At 44.9% G+C, this 23,553-nt stretch overlaps 1 protein-coding gene across 1 annotated transcript in view; it reads right to left on the minus strand.

Moving 5' to 3' along the window:
- Positions 1–12,016, minus strand: part of Tafa4 (TAFA chemokine like family member 4) — a 106,288-nt gene extending 94,272 nt beyond the window's left edge. Inside the window, exons 1-2 of the mRNA XM_048354781.1 lie at positions 11,882–12,016; positions 9,953–10,068 (exon numbers count right to left, since the gene is read on the minus strand). Of these exons, the coding sequence (XP_048210738.1) occupies positions 9,953–10,068; positions 11,882–11,895 (130 nt within the window). The 5' untranslated portion in view covers positions 11,896–12,016. The remainder of the gene's footprint in view (positions 1–9,952; positions 10,069–11,881) is intronic.
- Between the last annotated feature and the right edge of the window lie 11,537 nt (positions 12,017–23,553).

Here is a 23,553-nt window from a genome sequence, read left to right on the forward strand (position 1 = left end):
CTAATGAGCTACTATGATCCTCTGCTAGGACTATTCTAGACGTATACCAAGGAGTTCAAGGTTGAGGTTTGCTTGGGGATCCTCCAATGGAGAGGCCTCATGGGAGCCTCTGGTATTCACACTCCATGGCTCTGCAAGCTAACATCCTTGACAGAGGAGAACAGGGGGGCTGGAGGCTGTCATGTTAGCAAAACTTAACGTCTGAGTCTTGTACAGAGAGGATGGAATGATGAGCACAGGCCAAGGCACCTTTATTTCCTTCCATCATCTGAGTATTCCAGTTCTCCATCTGCTATGAAACACCAAACAGCACCTCCCAGAAGATGTTGATGCCTGTCAGAGTGGTCCTCTTTGTCCCTCCACAGAGTATCTGTCTCAGCCACTGTATCCATCAGTGTGACACACGGTATTTCTGCAGCCCCAAGTGGGGCTTGGAAGCCATCATGAGAAGTGATCTGATTGGTATGAAAGACACACTACTCGTTGATATGTGTGAGCAAAACGCTGTGTGAAAATGCTTGGCTTCTGGGTCCATACCCTGCCCCCCCACCAGGGTCTCCTTGCTCTGAATAATATCAATCACAAGACAGTGTCTTGCCAGCTTGCAAAATTTCCCTTCCCTAGTTATGAATGGTAAAATGAGAAGTAACGACACTGTCAGCCCAAAGCACCTGCTACACTCAACGACACCTCTTGCTGGTCTCAGCTGATTGGGGAAAAAAGCAAGTATCCTTTTCCATGATGGGAACTTCTGTTGTGACCTGATGTCATGGTTAGCATGTGTGCGAACTCAGTGCTGGACAGTAACACGCCCACTCACCTGTCAACAGAACCCCCACAGCTAACCTCCCAAGTGGGTATCGCTGCAGTCCCCATGTAAGGAAACTAGAGCCCAGAGAGGTTAAGTAGCCTGCTTAAGTCACACAGTCAGCCCGCACACAACCTGCACACCATGTCCAAGTTGGATCCCTGAGGCCAAATGTTTCACCACTGGGCTATAAAATGACAAGGCACCTGACACTTGAAATAAAAAAATCTTTGTGTTATTTTTATTTTGAGTGGAAAACTCTCAAATTCAGTTCAAAGTCAAAGACACTGACCAAAAAAATATGGAAAGTAAATCTGGGGGTGATAAAGAATGAAAAAGGGACCCCCTCTGTCCTGGTGGGTGCGAGCAGTCTGCAGTTGTAAGACAGAATAAAAACTACGTATTAAAATAATGATAACACCAGACACTGACTGGTAGCTCATGCCTACTGGTAGCTCAATCCTAGCTACTCAGGAGGCTGAGATCTGAGGATCACTGTTCAAAGCCAGCCCAGGCAGGAAAGTAAGTCAGTGAGACTCTTAGCACCAATAGACCATGAAAAAGCTGGAAGTAGAGCTGTGGTTTAAGTGGTAGAATGCCAGCATTAAGCACAAAAGCTAAAGGACAGTGCCTAGGCCTTGAGTTCAAGCCCCAGTACTGGTGAAATAATAAAAACAAAAAATAATAATAATCAGAGCACAGAAGGCTAGGGGCATGGTCAAGTGATAGATCATGAAGCCCTGGGTTAAAAACCCCAGTCCAAAACAAAACTCTTCATGAGAAAGGATATATGCACGTATGAACATGTCATTATGCAACTCATTATTTTGTACAGTTACTAGATTAATAGGCATTAATTTTTTTAAGTCTCTATCAGATGCCAGTGGCTCATACCTGTAACTCCAGCTACTTGAGAGGTTGAGATTGTGAGGCCAGCCTGGACACAATCCCTTCGCAAGACCCCTTCCCCAACAAGCGCAGGGCACCGTAGCACACACCTATGGCAGCCATGACGGGAGGTCTAACACAGACTGCCCGGGCACGGGCACCCAGGCAAGGTGCAAAACCCCACCTCAGAAATAACCAGCACAAAATAGAGCTGGGGGCATGGTTCTGCAGTAGAGCACCTATCTAGCAAATGCAAGGTGCTAGGACTTAAACCCTAGTGCTGAAAATGTATGTATATATATATATATATATATATATATATATATTACATATAATATAAAAATATCAATATTATATATAATCCAAGCCAAAAAAAAACCTAACCTATAGACCTAAATGACCCAGAGGCCTCCCACACTGAGAGCACAGCTTCAACTTTCAGCAGAGTTGGGTGGGAAGTAATATATCATTGACAATAAAAATTCACATTGCGTTGATGATTCCTACTTGAGCCACAGGAGGAAACTTGAATCCTCCCCACTCCAGCACCCCCCTGCACCCCAAGACATTTAACTTGTTTCTTAATTCCTGTCTTTAGAAGCAAAGTTTTCTTTTGGTCAGATAGAAAATGACCTTGCTGGTTCTATTTATTATTTAACAGAACTCAAAGTCTCCCAAATCCTTGTCATAATCCATAATAAAACAGAGAGAGCAAAGCTTAATCGGCTGTAAATGTACAGTAGTTAGCATTCGCCGCAAAATGCTAATAATATTTCCAGAATGCCATTTCTCTTCCTGGCCTTTTGACCAAGTTGGTTAATGGACTGAGACTCAGGAAATAATGGAAATAATTTAGGCGGAGCACTTCCTAACCAGGAGTCAACCTTGAGGTTGAATTGCATCCGGGTAACCATGGCCTAATCACGGCCCAAGAAAGAGGTCTGGCCACCAGAGATGACCAACATGGCCACTCTAATATTTCAAGCACAGATGCAAATATGCACCATTTATGTGCTAAGCCTTGTGTTCTTAAGAGAATACTACAAAATTAGTTTATCCCTCAGGCCTGTGTACAATGATTGAACCCTATGGCTTACAAATTTTTCTAGCTAGATGCTGTTGGCTCACACCTATAATCCCAGCTACTCAGGAGGCTGAGATCTGAGGGTCATGGCTAGAAGCCAACCTGGACAGAAAAGTCCATGAGACTTTTTTTGTGTGTGTAATTTATTGTGGAGCTTGAACTCAGGGCCTGGGCACTGTCCCTGAGCTTTTCTGCTCAAGGCTAGCACACTACCACTTTGAGCCACAGCTCCACTTCCAGGTTTCTGGTGATTAATTAGAGATAAGAGTCTTACCGACTTTCCTGCCTGGGCTGGCTTTGAACTGTGATCCACCAGCACCTGACCTCCACGAGACTCTTATCTCCAATTAATCACTAAAAGGCCAGAAATGAAGCTGTGGCTCAAATGGTAAAGTGCTAGCTTTCAGCTGGAAAGCTCAGAGACAGCACCCAAGTCCAAATTCAAGTCTCAGGACTGGCACACAAACACACATACATACACACACACACACACACACACACACACACACACATACACACAATTCTAAAAGATACTGCAAAGGCATAGACTCACTCGATCTGAGAACTGCATATGCTAATCATCGAGCAATGACCCTAAAGCTAAGAGAATCACAGAGATTATTTTCCAAGACACTTGCCTTTAAAGTTCTTTTTTCCAAGAAAAAAAAATATATCTCCTAGCTTCTGGGCCTGTCAAGCAAAACATACACTGTGTTTTACTACCCATTGCGTGTACTTGTAGATTGATAGGAACATTCTAATTGTTACAAATGATGGAAAACATGCAACCTCTGTTTCTTTGAGTCTGGCTTACTTCTCTTAATATAATTTTTCAAAGTCTTTCCATTTCCTTACAAATGGGGCAATGTCATTCTTTCTGAAGGAAGCATAGAATTCCACTGTGTGTGTGTGTGTGTGTGTGTGTGTGTGTGTGTGTGTGTGTGTCACATTGTCTTCGTCCATTTGTCTACTGAGGGGCATCTGGCATGATTATGGTAAACAATACTGCAATGAACATGGCTGTGCTGCTGGCTTTAGTGGTCTGCTTTGTAGTCAATTGGCTAGATGCCCAAAAATGGGATTACTAGATCATAGGGAAACTCCACATTTAAACTTGGACATGACAAATTAAACAGGATTCTAAACATTCACACAGTGAGACCAAAGGAAGAGAAGATCACAAGGGCTCAATAGCTATGTGCATAAGGCCATGTAAAATGATGCTTATCGAAATGGAAACAAGAGTTTGTTGGGTTTTTTATTAATTTTACTTTTTGTGTGAGGGGAGGGGGTTCTCTGTGATTCCCCTTTTGTCGCTGTTTTTTATTTCTGTACCTTTTGTGTGCTATGTAAGCTTATCTGATTTGGGAAGGGGAAGAGGAAGCACAGAAATGGTGAGGCAAAGAGTGAAAATATGCAGCAGAGATACTCACTAGACACTGTGTTGGAAACGAACTATACAACTTGTTGAGGGAGGGGGATCAGGAGAGAAAAATCTGGGAGAAAAGGAGAGAAGAGGTAGCAGTGTTCAAAAAGAAATGTACTCTTTACCTGACTTATTTAACTGTAACCCCTTTGTGCATCACCTTTACAACAAAAGAGAGAGAATGAAAAAAAAAAAAAAAAAAACCAGAAATCACTCCTGTCTGGACATCCCAGGGAAATTCCAGAAGAGTCCACCCAGGCAGCAAACGTGGATGATGCTTTGCTGTCATCGCTCTGCTTTGCCTTTGCTGGGGTGATGGAGAGTTGAAGGCACCTGCGAGCCCTGTACAGAAGGGAGAGTGAGATCGCATGGGGGAGAGGGGAAACACCAGCGCAGGGGAGATCTCAACACATTCTTCACTCCCAGGTACGAAGGGAGCGGCCTTCCCAGGAGCTGTGGAGACTCAATTGAGCAGGAAAATATCTGATCACACTCAACAGTAACTCCTCCCCCTAGCTACCCCAAGCACTACTGAAAGTTGGACGTAGTTTTTCATTTTCTCTCTTTCCTTTCTTCAGGAATAAGTGCCTCCCACCCCCCATTCACACAAGTGATGGCCCCACAACTCCCCCGTGAAGAAACTGTGCCAGGCGTGCCCACAGATGTCACCAGCACCATCTCCCAAGACAGGGGACCTGTAGGTAGGCTAAGGTAGGCCCAGTGAGACCTACAAAACTCTCAGAGCACACACTGTCAACGCACAGAAGCGAGTTGGTTGGTCGGCAAAAGAAATTGGTTGCATTAATTAAATTGGTGCACACTCCACGTTCAGAGCATAAATGATTTGTGAGTGCTTCTAAGGATGGGGGAGGGGAAACCATGTGAAAATCCCACACTCCTTCCTTCCTAGGAAAGCTAGCCTGAGGTCCAAAAAGGTGAATGAGCTTTGCCCAGTGTCGCAGAGCAAATGTCTTGCAAATCCAGTGCCTCCCAAAACACTGGGGGATTTTTTTTTTAAGGTGAAAAACAACGGCTACTTACTGTATTTGTGCGCTTTATTGGTTTAGCAAAAATATGGGGAAATGTGAGTGAACCCCAGCATTTTAGGATCATCCCAAACTCAAGACTCAAGATGACTGGAATCCAGGCCTTAATGATTTATAAAGGCCCCTCTGTTGTGATGTAGCCCACACTGAAGTGTCTCCTCCCTCCTGCCCTCCCTCCCTTCCTTTCCTGGAGCGCCATGTAAAGCACACACCTCGGCCTCCTTTGTGTCTCCAGCCTCATCCTCCCTAGCCTGTGGGGTCACCTTATAATGGCTCTGTGAGTTTTCACCCCATAGGGCAAATACCAATTGGTACTCAAAGTAAAGTTGCTGTGTGGGTGGCTTAGACTTATGAGCTGATATCGCCACTTGGGCACGCGCACTGACACATACCTACACACACACTTGCACACACACACTCTAATTCAGTGTGCTCCGTAGCTGACCCACAAAAAACGCAAATATCATTTCAATATTCGAGAAAGCAACAGCAAGACCCAACTTACTGAGCTCACTGGCTTGCCTTACTTATTACGGGAAGCGCTAACCACACCTTGAAGCATGACATGTTTACATACACTAATGTGAATATATGGAATTACAGAAAAATGCATTAGAAAAATTAATTCCACTTGGTTTGTTTAATGTGAATCTATGGAACATTTGCAATTATGGATGGCGTTCGATTTGGCTATTCTAAGCCTCGCCTGCCCTCTAGTGGCCAAATGCAGGAAGTGCAAGAAAATTATTTTCAAAACCCATACAATTCATTTTAACCTGCCATGTTAAAACAGTGGTTCACACATAAAGTTTTATTATTGTTCAAACTAACACATGACAGTTAAGTCTCATGAAAAGAAAAACCTTCCTAAATAGAAGTTATGCTGAATACCCAATTGTTATCTTTAAAATAGTAGTTCCATATGAAAAATTAGGGCTAAAATACTTCAATCAAGTCTCCCCATGAGGTATAGGAATACACAACCAATGCCTTCAGAAAATTCATCCTAACACTAACAGAAGGCACATAAACACAATTAAAACATTCTCGTTTTGCGTTATCATTTATAACAGAGAAAAACAACAGAAATCCTGGATTCCCTTAAATTTAAACAGCACAGAACCTCTGTGGCATGGAATCCATTCGCAAAGCAAAGGCAGCTCTCGAGAAGGATAGCTTTCTGGGTGCTGGTGGCCCCTGCCTATAATCCTAACTACTCAAGAGGCTGAGATTTGTCGATCATGATTTGAAGTCAGCCAAGACCCCCCCAAAAAAATTCTGCAAGATTCCTCTATCTCCAATAAACTACTCAGAAGAAGCTGGAGGTGGGGTTGTGACTCAAGAGGTAGAGTGCTAGCCGTGAGCAAAACGAAGCTTAGCGACAGGCCCCAGGCCCTGAGTTCAAGCCCCAGGACTGGCAAATATAAAAAAGAACGAAAGAAAAGAAGGAAGAAAGGAAGGGAGGGAGGGAGGGCGGGAGGGCGGGAGGGAGGGAGGGAGGGAGGGAGGGAGGGAGGGAGGGAGGGAGGGAGGGAGGGATTCATTGAGTGCTTGCTAGACTCGCACAGTGCTCAGCTCATTGACTCCTCGTTGCCACACTGAGTATTTTATTGTTTTCTAATCCTCACTTTATAGAAGACACTGGATCCCAAGGCTTCAGAGCTCAGCCAGTATGAAAGGGGGGGGGCGGCCTGCCATTCCTGGTGCCATGTATAACTCTGCCCTGTGTCTCTAAACACCTGCGGCATTGTGAGACACCGGCCACTCACCTGTGAGCAGGTACCCAGGTAGGGGACCATACAGATCACCCACAATCCCTCACGTTTACCCAGGCCCTGGACCCAGCCAGGCGCCCTCCACAGCGGATCCTACTCAAGATGAGCAGGTAAAAGGCTGATGACACCCACATCATTCTGCCCCTGTGTTGGGGAGCCCTTTGCGCCTGCTTTCTTAACACGAAAACTCCCTCCCTCCAAACCTTGCAGAATGAAGAGAAGCCAGGCTTCGCCCTTGTAGTTCGGAGCATCCCAGCAACCCCACCGAAGGTGGGCATGGATAGTTCATTTTTACACATGATGAAACAGGCTCTGAGAGGTTAAGTGACCTGGACAGAGGTCACACAGCCCAGATGTGGCAATACCCAAATTTCGGTTGACTCCAGACTCTTCAGCCTTGATTTCTTTTAACACCTCGCTGCTGGCTGTGCGCGGGTTTCCCGTGCATGACACTGAAATCTGGTATATTAACCAGCCTGCAGGTGCCATGAGAGAGCCAAGCCCAAGCTGAAGAAATGGAGCAATGAAAATAGACCAGGGAACGACTGGCCCTCACCTCCAGGCTCCCTCAATTACACCGGAAAGGCAGCTCTATTTGTCTTCATGAGGTAAAATAGAAATTGTTGAAAGTATCCAGATATTCCCAGGAATAAACCCGAAGGGTGTCAGGAGGCTACCGTGCCCCCAAAGCCATCATTCTAAACAGTGAGTCCGTTTCCAGCACGCGGAGTTTCTGACACAGCCAGGCGGCCAGTACTTCCCACTGCACTGCCTCTGCTGCCCTCTTGTGGAGAAATGCAGTGCTGACAGGCAAAACCCAGGAGGCACAAGCACAAGTTGCTGGTTTAGAAATCACAGTTCACCCTGGCACACTCTCTCTCTCTCTCTCTCTCTCTCTCTCTCTCTCTCTCTCTCTCTCTCTCTCTCTCTCTCTCTCTCTCGCTCTCGCTCGCTCTCTCATTCTCGCTCTCGCTCTCTCCCTCTCAAAGGTGATGTACAGAGGGGTTATAGTTACATAATTCATTCCTCCCCCACCCTTATCCCCCTCCCCACCAAGTTCTATAGTTCATTCCCAACACAGTGTTTAGTGAGTATCACTGCTGCATTAGTGGCTTCTCCTTTAGATAATCAATCCTGCCTCTTGCTGTCTTTTCCACTTGCCCTGACCCTTCACCTTCTCCATGGTTTGTGACTACAGGAGACCAACATGTGCTCTCCTTATCCAATGGACATGGCAGAGAGAATTCAGAAACAACACATAAAGACTTTTGGGCTTTGAAATTTCTTTAAAACCCAACCTGTAGACTTGTAGAAGCTAATCGCTGCCCAGACCCCTCATCTGATAAGGAAGAAGCCATTGCCTTTCCCCGGTCTACAACTCCAAGGTTGACTTAAGTTTCGCCAGGGTTCTGATTTGCCCAAATTTAGAAAGATGTGGCACAAAGCAAAGATTACCACACAGATGAAAATGGAAAGTTCCACCATGCCCTCTGTACTTCTCATTCTAGGTTGTTGTTTTTGTTTGTTTGTTTGTTTTTTGTTTTTTGGCCAGTCCTGGGCCTTGAACTCAGGGCCTGAGCACTCTCCCTGGCTTCCTTTTGCTGAAAGCAAGCACTCTGCCACTTGAGCCACAGCGCCACTTCTGGCCGTGGTGCTGGGGAATTGAACCCAGGGCCTCATGTACACAAGGCAAGCACTCTTGCCACTAGGCCATATCCCCAGCCCTGTGTACTTCTCATTGTAATCTCTCCACCCTACAACCCCATGCAGCCTGGCTCCTGGGAAGGTAGAAATGTGCGGTTAATAACGGACCCCATTACGATGCTTGCCTGTGGCCGTGCCCAGGGGACCCCCACTCCACTGGGCCCCAGAGATGTGAGTGTCACAGATGACACCAATGACTTCACACACTGTCCCCCCTGCACAAACCCATCAAAAGCCCACGACACTGCACCGGCAGTCTGCGGGCTCCCCAGCGCAGCCGAACACCATCGATTTCAAGCTGAGTCCTTGAATCTCCCCTCATTATTTTTCTCATCTTCTTCGAACGGTTGCTCGAGGAGGGAAGATGGAGTTGTGAGAGATTTAAGAAATTATCTTGAGCTGACAATTACAACCAGCCTGAATGCATCAGGGGAAAGGACGTGCTAGCCACCCAGGGCTGGGCTAGCTCACACCTATCCCACAAAGAGATGTGCAAGTGTGGATTTCCACTCCTGGTACATACACAATTGGGGATTCACATGTCACTCTTTTTTTGCTGGTTCTGGGGCTTGAACTCAGGGCTGGGGCATTGTGTCTGAGCTTGTGTTTTCAAGGCTGGCACTCTACCTCTTTGAGCCACAGCTCCATCTCCAGTCTTTTGGACTTTCTTTCCCAGGTTGGCTTTGAACTGCCATCCTCAGATCTCAGCCTCCTGAGTAGTGAGGATTACAGGCATGAGCTACAGCGTCACTCTTTACTCAAGAGGTTAAAGTGCTTTTGGCATTACCACACCCCTGTTACTATGGAGGAATTGGTAATGATTTGGCTGAATTCAGACACAGAGAAGTGGCTTGGTTCACATGCTGTCTGAGGAGTTTCCAAGTCTTGGTCACCTTAAATGAAAGGGGAAGGAGCGCGCGCGCACACACACACACACGCACGCACACACACACACACACACACACACACACACACACACACACACACAGAAAAGGCATGTGTGAGAAAAAGCAGCCAGGAAGAGAAAACTCAAGAAAGATCTTGACAAGCCACCTCTCGGGACACTCCTCCGGCACCCAGCCGGTATCCGGCTGTGCTCCAGCCTCTTCTGCTTCTCTGCTCACCCTGCAAAGCTCCTGTCAATTACCTGCCCGGAAGCACGCGCACTGGCGCCATTGAGCTCCGGGGTGTCTGATGAGCACAAGGGGCTAAAGGGCTCACCTGCGTGTCCTCGAAGGTGCTGGCTCGAGGCAGACATCAGCTTACAGCACAGCATGAGCACATAGGCCAGGAAGAGCCAGTGGAACAGCAATACCGACTTAGTGTAGACTCTCATCCTAGAGAGAAACAAGACTGAGTCAGTGCGAACCCAGAATGCCAGGCTCCTGGAAAATCCAGGACAAAGAAGTAGAGATGGGAGCCGACATGCAGGCAGACTTTCCTGGGAGCTGAGCAATAACTCAGTTCCCCACAACTAGCTATGCAAACACTTGTCCATCCTAGCTACTCAGGAGGCTGAGATCAGAGTATCGAGGTTCAAAGCCAGCCCCGGCAGATAAAACTGAGAGACTCTTATTTCAATAAACAAGCAAAAGAGGCAGAAATAGAATTGTGGTTCAAGTCATAGAGCACCAGCCTTGAGCAAAAAAGCCAAGTGAGAGCATACTCGAGCCCTTGAGTTCAAGCCCCAGTGTTGACTAAAAATAAATAAGTGAGTGAACAAAAGAGTTTTAAGTTAGCACCACACCTTGGTGGAAAGTCTTTGTGAATCAACAAGGTGCCATTCCAGGAGTCAGATTCTATTTTCTCTAGTCACCGAATATTTAAAATACACGCTGCAAGTTAAATTGAAGTAAAAGTCTACACGGTTTGAGCATCTGAAAAGATCCATTAGAGTTTGGGCCCCTGACCCAAGAGCTTTCTGGTTTCTTTGATCATCTATCAACACCTCTGGTTTGGAAAATGGGCCTCATAGTCTACTTAACCAACCTCCAACTTTAGGGGGAAGAACAGATTGAATAGGGAAGAACAGATTGAATATAAACTAAATGTACATTTCTAGGCATGGCCAGTGTTCCCACAGTGACCCGAAGATAACCCAGTTGACCATGTGGTCACGTGGTCTATGCTAAACTAGAAGAGGAAAGAAAAGAAATATATTTAATGCCTTATTCTTACCCCTCATTTTCTTCCCTTTCTTAATATTTTAAGAGAATGTAATCAAACTTGACTCACTTTCTTCTTGTTTCTTCTTTAATCCACTTGTGAAGTGAATGTCAAGACACTTGACAGTGGAAATCTTAGGTTCTGCCTGGCACGGTGTCTGTCATCAGGAGGGATCAAAGGGGCCTTCTTTATATCAATCACTCATCCCTCAGTGGCCCTGAGATCCACCCCTTTCCCCGCAGGCACCAGGCATAAAGCAGTGTGACTTGAGCATAAAACCTACTCACACACATCCTCCAGTACCTAAGCCGTCCCAGGTAATGCCTGCACCCTCACTCAGTGCAATGTCCCCGAGATGGGGTTAGACTCTGTGTTCAGGGGAGCCAGACAAAAGTCTGTAGTTCTGTACAGATGAGATTTGTGTCAAGCCACTTAAGTCCACAGGCTGAGAAGCCACGGTACAGAGGACCAACTGGATGCAACGAGTAGAGCCTCTCCCGCAGAGAACGGACAGTGGCCATGAGGAGAGTCACGGAGTGAGAGAAACCAGCGATGCAAGCGGCGGCCTCCCCGCCCTGCCGGGCCTCAGCCACACCCCACCTCCCCTGCTTGACAGGTGGAATCCTTAGAGACACAAAGATGGGGTTTTCTGGAAGCAAACTCGGAGATGGAAACTGAGGAGCAGGATTGTGAATGAATACTATTGGGGATCATCGTATGTGAGAGGCAGGGGAGGGGAGGAGAGGGGAGGGAAGGAAGGAGGAAGGGGGTGGAGAAGGGGAGGAGGGAGAGGAAGGGAGGGGAAGGGGAAGAGAAGGGGAGGGGGGAGAGGGGGAGGAGAGGAGGAAGGAAGGAGAGGGATGGGAAAGGGGGGAAGTGGGTAGGGAAAGGAAAGGAGGGGAGGAGGTAGGAGAGGAAAAAGGGAGGAAGGGAGGGGGGAGCTTCAGCGCTTGGATACCCAGGGTGTGGTAAAAACCATTTTACCTTGGAGACATCATCAGAGGCGGTTCCGGTCCAGCACAATTAGTCCAGCATGGATTTTGGCATCATTCCAAAAGTCCATTTGTAGCTAGGACCCACCATTTCTGCAGCTCCAAAAATATACGATCTTAGCGTGGAAGACCTATTTTAAAGAAGACAAAAAAATAATGAAGAAAAGAAAAACAGGAATCAGCATTTTAACATTTCAAATGACTGCTTTCCGACAGGACCATACCATTATTTTACCATAACACCCAAGTTTCATGTAAGTGGTGGACAGCCCAACACTTCCAACAGTAGGAAATTCTGGATACTTCTGTCATCCCGTGGCTAGTGTAATAGAGTTCCAGTGCAGAAGTGTTCACAGGTATGATAGAGAACCCCAAATGATCCAGAATTCACCATGATGTCCTTCTCCTGTTTCATGGACCATTGGATGAAACTGAAATTCAGCATAATCTGTTCCCAAGAGATTATGTAAGTTTTCCAAGCTCACGGAGCAATGGGAAGCCAGCCTAAAGACCCAAGCTCCCAGACTGAGTGACAGAAACCTAAGAATGAGCCAGACACCAGGGGCTTACACCTGTAACCCTAGCTACTCAGGAGGTTAAGATCTGAGGCTCTCAGTTCAAAGCCAGTCCAGGTAGAAAAGTTCTGTGAGACATTTATCTCCAATTAAACCACTCAAACATCAGAAGTGGCACTGTGGCTCAAAGTGGTAGAGCAGTAGCCTTGAGCAAAAGAGATAAGGGACAGTGCCCAGGCCCTAAGTTCAAGCCCCACAACTGATTTAAGACAAAGATAAAGAAAAAAGGAAATCTAAGAATGATGCCAGACAATCTCCAAGATGCTTTGTTTATTTTTTAATGCTAATAGAAGACAGAGAACATCTTTCCAATTCAAGTCACCATGTCCAAATATAAAGAATACTTGCGAATATTTAACACTAAACACTCAATACACCAACCAAAAAATTGCTTTATTATTAGGTTGTTGTTGTTATTGTCATCTTTAAGTAATGATACAAAGGAGTTGCCATTTAGCAAAGCTGTTTATGAGTGCAATGCAGCTTGATCAATGTCACCTTTGTCGGGATCCTCACTCAACCCTCCCTTCCCCTCCCCTCCCTCACGCTTCTTAATTTTGTGGGCTATGCATTGGATCCTTATCTTGGTCCCAAACTATAGACATCTTAAGAACAAAATGGCACATCACTTTTCATTCCTGCTAAATCACATGCATCCCTTCCCATGACAGAGATCAGAGCAAAACCACTATTCAACTATTCAAGTTGCACCTACCAAGAATAAATAACAAGATGTAACCTCGCCACTTTAGATTCCCGGGGAACTCATGGTACCTTCGCTACCAGGCACAGCTAAGGGTTTGTGTTTGCCTTTTGTCCTCTAGATCCCCAAAACTAAGGCTCCAATTCAACAGGAGAATATTTTAGGTGCCCAACTTCAAGTACAACCCCTTTGAGACTTCAAGAAGGAAAGAAAGTGCACCCGGAGAGATTAGTTCAACAAGGAGGAAAAAAGAACATCTAATAACTGTATAAATATGAATTGCACAGGAAAAAAAATGTTATCTCCCGGATCCTCCAACTCTATTAAGTCTCTTTGTCCTCAGTCCACCCAAGGGCATCACGTGACCTTCTGCTGTGGGAAAGAACTACAATTTGTCCGAACCCATCATTATGAGCTCTCTCCATGCTAGAAACCAACATGACCTTTCCTGGCTAATATTTATCTTGTTTTCCCGCAGACAAAAGGACCCACTGGGCATTCTTTTATTTTTTTTTCCAATTCATTAAAACAAATGGCCTATCTGTGAAGAAGACCCCTGGTCTCATAGTTTGCATGCCATGCAAGGAGCCATCAGTTTCATCGCAGGTGAGCAGTCATTCACTGAGACTTTCCCCATCAAATGGGTTAGGCACTTGCCTGAAAGGATTAACCCTTTCACGTCACTTCTACACTTGAGTATGTTCAAGTCCTCCCATCCTTTTGTGTAACCTAGCTAAGCCTATTCACTGGTGTCATTCCATCTCCCAGTTCTTCCCAGTCGTAACACAGCTCTCAGTCTGTTGCAAAAGTCATTGATTTTTCTTAAAGGCTGTTCAGAACTCTCGATGATGAAAGACACGGCGCATACATAGGCTTACAAAAACAAAACCTTGTTCCGAATGCATCTGCTCATTGAACTTGAATGACACAGACAGCATTTGGGTGCTGAGCTCCATTTTCATCTTCTACCTGATGCGCTGACATGATGACATTACGTGGGATTGGTTTCTCCTTTACCACAAAAGAGCAGAATCTCTATTTATGTTTCCTGGGCACTGAGAAACTTTGAGGTTCCCAGGCAGAAGACATCTTTCTTCAGATGTTTAATTTATTTCCGTGTCACATAGAAACATTCTGTCTTCCCTTGAGATCTTTTCAAGGAAATGAAAAGCCTGTACCTTTTCCTCTCTTGATCTACCTGCCTTCTCGATTGGAGAGGGAGGGTGAAATCCTAAGAGAGTTGTCCTTTCAACAGAGAGTCATTGGTTTATAGATGAGCACACCATGGGAGCAACTCTCACAGACTCCCCACCATACCCCTCCCCTCAACACACTCATGTGGATCTACACAGAGCTTCCGCACAGGGTCTAAAAGTCTACAAATATTGGTTCCTTTTAAGGTTAGAAGATGAACTATGGATCCTGAGGGGGGTAAAAATCAGACAAGCTCAAATGTCAGAGATTTTTGAGGCCTTTTACAATATAATTACTATGCATTCTTAGTATCAAGGTCACAAAAGGACACACACACACACACACACACACACACACACACATCAACCAAATATAATTGAGATCCAAAAGGAAAAACAAACGTGTATATGCCATCATTCCCAGAATGCACTGCACATATCCCACATACCTGGCCACAAAGGTCATTCCTACAGCCCTTAACAATAGCTGGATGCAACCTGTAACTGAAACTACAAAACTTTATCAAAAAAAAAAATACATCCTGAAATAATTAAGAGAAAGGTAAATGTTGAAACTATGTTGGCTTAGTTTCAAATGATTCCAAGGAAAATAAAAAAGAAAGAAGGGAAAGGAAAGAAAGCATGAGTGAGCAAAGGAGGTGGTAAGAGAAGAAGCACAGGATGGATGGATGGATGGATGGATGGATGGAGTGAATGGATGGATGGATGGATGGAGTGAATGGATGGATGGAGTGAATGGATGGATGGATGGAGTGAATGGATGGATGGATGGAGTGAATGGATGGATGGATGGATGGATGGTCGGGGTGAATGGATGGATGGGGTGATTGGATGGATGAGTGGGTAGATAAATGGATGAATTGATGGGTGGATGGGTGGATAGATGGATGGATGGGGTGAATGGATGGATGGATGGATGGATGGATGGATGGATGGATGGATGGATAGATGGGGTGAATGGATGGATGGATGGGGTGAATGAATGGATGGGTGGGTAGATGAATGGATGAATTGATGGGTAGATGGGTGGATGGATGGATGGATGGAGTGAATGGATGGATGGGGTGAATGGATGGATGGATGGATAGATGGGGTGAATGGATGGATGGATGGATGGATGGATGGGGTGAATGGATGGATGGGTGGGTAGATGAATGGATGAATTGATGGGTGGATGGATGGATGGATGGATGGATGGATGGGGTGAATGGATAGATGGATGGATGGATGGGGTGAATGGATGGATGGATGAATGGATGAGGTGAATGGATGGATGGGTGGGTAGATAAATGGATGAATTGATGAGTGGGTGAATGGATGGATGGATGGATGGATGGGAGGATGGATAGGTGGATGGATGGGGTCAATGATGGTGGGTGGATAAATGGAAAAATGGATGGGTGGATGCATGGTTGAAAAAGAAATGGATAAAGTTTAACTAGTGAATTGGGTTACAGTGTAAGGAATTCTTTGTACTGTTCTTTCAACTTCTGTTATAAATTCTATCCATATAAAACATTACATAGCCCCCTCAAAGGCTCCCATTTACTAGACAGAGTAAAATAATTGACACCTGACTTCCACTTCTGAACAATGGCAGTTGACAGCCTGTATGTCCTGAATGTTTCAATTCAACTCTGAGAAGTTACTCAAATCTCCAGAGGAGCCCATGTGTGCCTCCCACACAGCCAGCACTGTGTGTTAAGCATCCCTAAGTCTTGATACACGAAAGACCTGGTGGAACATACCTGTAACCCCAGCTAAGGCAGAAAGAGCAAGAATTCAAGACCAGTCTACAAAAGTGAGCAAGGCCTTGCACCAAAATTAAGTCAAAAGGGGAAGTAGTGCAGCTCAGTGGCAGAACAATTGCCTAGCAGACAAGAGGCCCTCCGTCCAAATTCCATTACTTTTAAATCAGTTATTTAATTAATTACCAACTCTCCTAAAAAGAAACCTTGTTTATAACCCTATACGGCTTTAGCCATATCTTTTCATTATTATTATTGTTGTTGTTGTTATTATCCTTGTCTTTACTTTAGAAAAGATAAATGACTTATTCAGTATCACTCAGCACTAGCTGAGCCAATGTGTAGGATCTGGCAAACGCATTTCCCGAATGTATTTGTTTCTTCCCATGACTTAGGAAAAGGTGGAAAAATACCTCCATGTTTCTTCAAAAATTGAAGACAGAGGTCATTAACCTCGAGTTTAAAAAATCTAGCTGGTGCTGGTAGCTCACACCTGTAACCCTAGCTACTCAGGAGACTAAAAATCTGAAGGTCTTGACTTGAAGCCAGCCCAGGAAGAAAAATCCACAAGACTCTTATCTCCCGTTAACCAGCAAAAAGCCTGAAGTAGAGCTATGACTCAAAAGGGTAAAGTGCTGGTCTATTTTTTTTTTCAGTAATGTAAGTCAGTTAATGGGTACATTTCCTTTTGGACAATGTCACCCCTTCCCTTGCTCTCCCAGTTTTTCCCTCTCGTCTCCCCCCATGAGTGGTATTTCAGCAGTGTCTAGTGAATACCACTGCTGCATTTGTTCACCCTTTGTCTCTCCATCTCTGTGCCCCCCCCCTTTACCCTTCCAAAGACAGATAAATGAACAAATGAGACAAAAAGAAAAGAAAAGAAAAACAGCAGCAAATCAAAAAAAAAATCTCTTGTTTCCATTTCCTGGAGTTCATTTCAATAAATATTATTTTATATGATCAGATGCATGTATGCATTACACCTTTGTGTTCCTCTCCTAAGGGTGCTAGTCTTGAGTGGAAAAGCCAAGCAAGAGAGTGAGGCCCTACAACAAGCCCTACAACAACAACACACACACACACACACACACACACACACACACACACAATCTGTGCATGGTTAAATCTGCACAGATAATTGGATGGAATTTAGTACAATAATTGATATCAACACTAAATGAATTATGCCTCAACTTGAAAAGCAAGTGAGAGGTATTACTGCCTGGTTCCGATTCCCACAGATTAATTAAAGGCCAATGTCATTTCCCAAATTAAGACCAAACAGCAAGCATTATAAAAGTCGTCAGTGCGGAAGCCACCATTTCTCAAACTGGTGGAAATAACTGTTCTTGGAATCACGATTCTCTAAAACCCTTCCATAGAGACTGACCAGAGCAGGAAAGGCATGGATGTTAATAACTTCTATTGGTTTCCATCAAGGCATCACACACACACACACACACACACACACACACACACACACACACACACACTGCTCGTTACCTCAGACTCACTTCTTGATACAGTCCAACTGTGTAGCATGTTTGCAACAGCCGAACACCGCAGAGTCCTGCATCATAGCAAACAAACACAGTGGGCGCCGCCCTTCCCAGCTGTCCACTCCCCAGGATGGGCCCTGGGGGCAGCGCCTCTCATCGCCTCCAGAGCAGAAGGGACGGGATAACGAGCTATTTCCAGACTCACCACCGGTTCAGCTCTGACCTCCAGGGCTGAGGTCCACTGGGAGGCCCAGAGAGGCCTGTCCCCGCCCCCTGGGTACCTAAGCCAGGTGACTGTCCCAGCTGAGGCTGTGGGAGTCGCATTTGACAGTGGCCAGTGATTCAGTCATACGAATTTCCACTTCCGGCAGAAGAACATGGCAGTGGATCGCCTTCGGGGAGGCAAAGCAGCTGTCTTCAGAGGGTGGAGGGAGGCAGGAGGGCAGCCCCGCGAAGGGATGGTTTGCTCAACAGCTCCCCATCATTCTGGCATGGAACGTGCCAACAAAGAACACTTCATAGGCAGGCCCTGGTGGCTCATGCCTGTAATCCCAGCTACTCAGGTGGCTGAGAACTGAACATCATCACCCAAAGCCAGTCCAGGGCAGGACCAATGAACTACCAATAAGTGAGAAGTAGAGCTGTGGCTCAAGTGGTAGAGGGCTAACTTAGAGCAAAAAAGCTAAGAGACAGCACGAAGGCCCTGAGTTCAATGTCCAGTACTGGCTCAAAGAAAAAGAAAAGAGTAATTCATTCATTCCCCCCTCCTCAACAGAAATGAGGGGAGATGGCTCCCCTCACCAGCCACTGAAATATTCCCACCACACTGGAGTGTCTTCAGAAATGTGTGAACAGCCTTTCCACCCAGGTATGCTGTGTTCAGAGATGTAATGTTTCTCTGGACACTAGTTCTAAAAGAAAACAGTTACTAATGACTCTTCAGAGTCCCCCAGTGAAAGGAAATGGGCTTAATAGGTGAGCAACATTTGTGACAATGTTTCTCAGGCTAAAGCCACCACTGAGCTATCCTTGCTAGTTATGACACCATGAATACAATTACTTTGTTACTTACAGCATTGGTCACTGTCGTAGGTTAGAGCAGGCACTATTTTTTCCCCTGCCAATATGTGGCATTACACATGTCATAAACTGGTTTTGTTTTACAGCTTGTTTGAGCACCTTAGTGAAGAATTTACTGCTGAACCATTTTACAACATGCTAAAGCTTGTTATAAGTGAGCCATTAAAGACAATAACTGGGTCTATTAAAAATTAAAGAATTTTAGAAATGGCATTTTAATTCACATGGTAGCAACCATCTGATCTAAATGAGGTGCTAGAGAGTTTTTAAGAAAGCTCTTCTGCGTGGAGGTGAATTAAATCAGTGAAATTGCCATGCTATGTTCATATAAAGTTCACGCTCTGTCGTCTTAAGAACTAGAAATACCTTTTTAAGGCCACACAGAGCTGAGTGCTGATGGCTCACATCTGTAATCTTAACTACTCAAGAGGCTGAGATCTGAAGATCACAGTTCAAAGCCAGCTTGGGCAGAAGAGTCAGTAGGATTCTTATCTCCATTAAACTACCAAAACAACAAACAAACAAAAAAAACCAAAAAGCTAGAAGTAGCTCAAGTGGTAGAGCGCTAGCCTTGAGCACAAAAGCTCAGGGACAGTACCCGGGCCCAGAGTTCAAGCCCCATGACCAACAAAAATAATATGAAAAAAAAAAAAAAACGCAAAGAGCCACACAGTATTTTGGTCTCAGAGCCATGACAGGTTTCTTTCTAATGCATTTTGTTAATGACAAAGGAGAAAGGGGGAAAAAAATCTCCTCGTAATCATAAGAGGTGCCCAAGAAAATGACAATCCTTTACCAGAACAAATAAAACAGAACAAACTGGCACATGACATAAAATAAAATGTACTCACCCGAACCCAGGGCCACCCAGCAAGGCCTCACAGTTTGTTTGTCCAAGAGAAATGAATCCAGTCTGAAGCACAGCAACGATGACCGGTGATAACAATTTAGCCATAAATCTCTCAAGGCCCAATTATCCCTCCTGTAGAGGGTTTCTTTCTTTTAATTAGACTAGTTTTTAATTGGGAAAAATTCTCCACCTTGCCTCTCATTTTCCAAATAACCAACACAGAGCATCCAAGGATTTTACTCAACATAATAAATAGCCAAACACAATGTGTTGGAAGCAATCTACGAGTCACCAAGCACTTGAGCTTGTCTCCCCCTGAAAAAAAAAGTTTTCTATGTGATTTGATCCAGCCTCTGCATAAGGAATGTTCATTTTTTTAAATCCAGTGAACGGATATGAATATTAATAACAGCTTTGCTAATCTAATGCTAATACTTTAATCACGGGAGGGGGGAGGAGAGAGCTTGCCTGTACTGTTATAATCAGAACAAGAAGAAAGGATTTCTCAGCCACCCCAGCCTTGAAAGTAGTTATCCTGCACCATATATGACTTAAATATGCTTTGTTAATAAAAGAACAATGGCAAGCCTCCACTTTCATTCTCTAATGAGTGATCCTCACCTGGAAATGAATAGGGTTCAACTAGACCAGAACCCACAGCACAATTTAAGAAAAGCAAATGGGCAACTCGTGGCTTATACACAGTAGAGATGCAAGAGCTGGTGCAAGACAAAGCCCATTGTGGACAATACCAGCCAGCCTCTTCCATCCACCCCTGGGATAAACACATCTTAAAAGCTCAATCTGATCCTTCATTACAGTTTCAACCTGAAGAAAAAAAATCTTTTCTTTGACCCTAGCGCCCCCGTGTGGTCCATACAAGGAATTCCATTTACTATACTAACAGCCAGTGATTTACAATACATATATCTTCATTGTAACCATTCCGGGGTAAATTTTCTAACACAGCCACATGTAAATATTCCTAAATACCTACCAGATATAATCATTCTTAAACAACTATAAGAGGCAATTTAAGTAGCAATATCACACTAAGTAAAAAAGAAAAAAATTAAAGAAAAATATACCAAGAGCTTCTAAATGAAATGGAGATTGTTTTCATGAAACATTGTCATAGACACAAGTTTTGTTTGTTTTGTTTTGTTTTTGCCCATCCTGGGACTTGAACTTAGGGCCTGGACACTGTCCCTGAGCCTCTTTGTGCTCAGTGCTAGCACTCTACCATTTGAGCCACAGTGCCACTTCTGGCCTTTCCGGGGTAGTTTATTGAAGATAAGATTCTTGTGGACTTTTCTGCCCAGGCTGGCTTTGAACCACAATCCTCAAATCTCAGCCTCCTAAATTGCTAGGATTACAGGTGTAAGCCTGGCTATAAACGCAAGTTTAATAAGATCTACTATTTGTTTTTCCTGTTTGCCTCTCTTTCTCTCTCTCTCTCTCTCTCTCTCTCTCTCTCTCTCTCACACACACACACACACACACACACACACACACACACACACACACTTTGTGCTGGCTCTGGGGCTTGAACAGGCCTTGGTTGATGTTGGGTTTCAGCTTTTCTGCTGCTTAGGTGGAGATAAAAGTATTACCCACTTTTCTACCCAGGCTGGCTTTGGATCTCAATCCTCCAATCTCAGTCTCCTGAGTGTCTGGGATGACTGGTGTGAGCCACTAGTGCTCCGCGACCCCCTGTGACTTCCAGACACTCGCTGCACTACACCGCTCTGGAGCTGTCTGAAGATGGTGGAAATGCTTGCCCTGCATGTACTGAGAGTAGACATGATGCCAGTTTGTATGGGCATGTTGGAGGAGACATTAAAAAGACTCCCACTTCTCACCTGTTCAGAAGTGACAATCTAGCCAGAGATGACACACACTCATGAGGGAGCCAAGAGAGAAACTTGAATCATGACAGGTCTGAGAATAATGATAAGCAGAACTTGAACCACATACAGACGAGCCTTTGGTAAAAGGGCTGCTACAACCCAGGAAAGCTTCCTGAAAGCAGCAGCCGCACGGGACCATGAAAGGACAGGTGGGCATGGGGAAAGGTGTTTTGGAAAATTTGGAGGCTTGTTCGCTGGTTAATCTCTCTGAAAGGGGAGGGGTGTGCCTGGCGGGGTTTGTTTTGTTTGTGTGGAAGTAAAGAGCCCATAAAGGAAAGCCAGTAACAGAACTTGGAACGAGAGGTGGTATGACCCATCAAACAAAGTAATTCTTTTCTACGTTGGTCACTGGGAAGCTCACAGCCAAATGCATAGTCAATGTTCAAGCAATCGAATAAGCCCTTTCCTAGTGCATCATCCATACTAACCTCATGCTTAGCTAGCCTTCCCCAACCCCTTTTCCTTCTCACACAGTACTTTTTTTTTTTTTAACATTCTCTCAAATCTGCTTGGATAGAGATCAATATAAACACAGAAATATATCGGTGAGACACACCATAGACTTTACCAGGGACTGGTAGGGTTTGTAAGTAAGAACATGAGGTCCAGGGCTTGTGGGAAGGGAGTGGGGGGAGGGGGGCAAAAAGAAGATGAGGTGCAAAAGGGATGAGAGGGGAAAGAACCCGAGACACACGTTTTACAGCGTCAAGGACAGGCAGTGATCAATAACCGGTCACTCTAGGTGAAATGAAGATCTACATGTTTTATGTGATCTGGGAAGATGTTCACAGGCCATAGAAGCCCCTGAAATGCCATACTGGATGGCTTTAAAAGAAGAGAATCAAAGACTTTTATCAACTAAGCAGATGTGCACTCGGGGCAACAGGCTGTACCTCTAGTCCTCACTCCTTACAATGATGCTGGAAGACAGTAAGTTTGCTTATTCTTTTGCTGTGGTGGTGTCTTTCAGGGTGTTTTGGTTTTTTGCTGGTCCTAGGCTTGAACTCTGGTCCTGGGGACTATCCCTAAGCTCCTTTTGCTCAAGGCTAGCACTCTTCCACTTAAGCTACAGAACCACCTAAGGATAATTCTGTAATGGATTGGGAAATAAGAGTCTCATAGACACTCCTGCCCAGACTGGCTTTGAAATGAGATCCTCAGATCTCAGCCTCCTGAGTAGCTAGGAGTACAGGCATGAGCCACAGGTGCCTGGCTACTTGTTGTTTTAAGTCCATTGAAAAAGATTTTTAAGAAATCAGTCATTCCTCTTACTTAGGTAAGGTCATAAAATCAAGTAAGCAATGAACTCAGGGCTCCAAAAGATTCCAGCAATTTCCACAATCTGACAAGGAAAGGGACTGCAAAGCAGCCTGGGAAAAGAAGGAGAGAGGAGCAGAGCAATGAGAGGTCAGCCAAGTCCATGTGAAGTCTCACATGCGACCACACAGAAAGGTCAGCGCACAACATCTCTGGGTTCAGTGACAGAGTCATTCAATAAGATGACACCTTCCCAACAAATGGTGTTAACCCAAGGGAGAAGAGATCTAAATTACAGCCATATATCAACTTTTTAATATGTAAACTTTGGGGTGTGGGGGAGCAGGTAGGCTATACTGAGATTTGAACCAGGACCACATACCTGCTAGGCAGGTACTCTACCTCTTTTTTATTTTTCAAATAGGGTCTCACCTGCATGCCTGACTTGATCTGGACTGTGATCCACCTTTTTATGCTTCCCACCTAGCTAAGGTGATGGGCATATGACACCTTGTCCTGCTTTGATTGAGGTGGGGTCTTGCGCTGACCTGGAACTATGATCCTCTCAACCTTTACCTCCAGACTAGGTAAGCTCCAGGCACGGGACACTAGCCCCTAGCTCATGTGTGAACTTACCATATCAGTGAAATATTCAGCTAACTTTTTCAATGGAAATTCCACATCCTGGTTCTTTTAATGCCATTGGGGTTGGGAATGGGGGCTTTTGGTATTCACAGCAGCTGTGTTAAACCCTTCCTGCACTTACATGCCACTGGCTCAGATAAAGGTCTGAGGCCTTTCCTCATCCCTGTGACCTAAAATAATGGT

Source organism: Perognathus longimembris, chromosome 10 (assembly GCF_023159225.1).
Source record: "Perognathus longimembris pacificus isolate PPM17 chromosome 10, ASM2315922v1, whole genome shotgun sequence".
Taxonomy (NCBI): domain Eukaryota; kingdom Metazoa; phylum Chordata; class Mammalia; order Rodentia; family Heteromyidae; genus Perognathus; species Perognathus longimembris.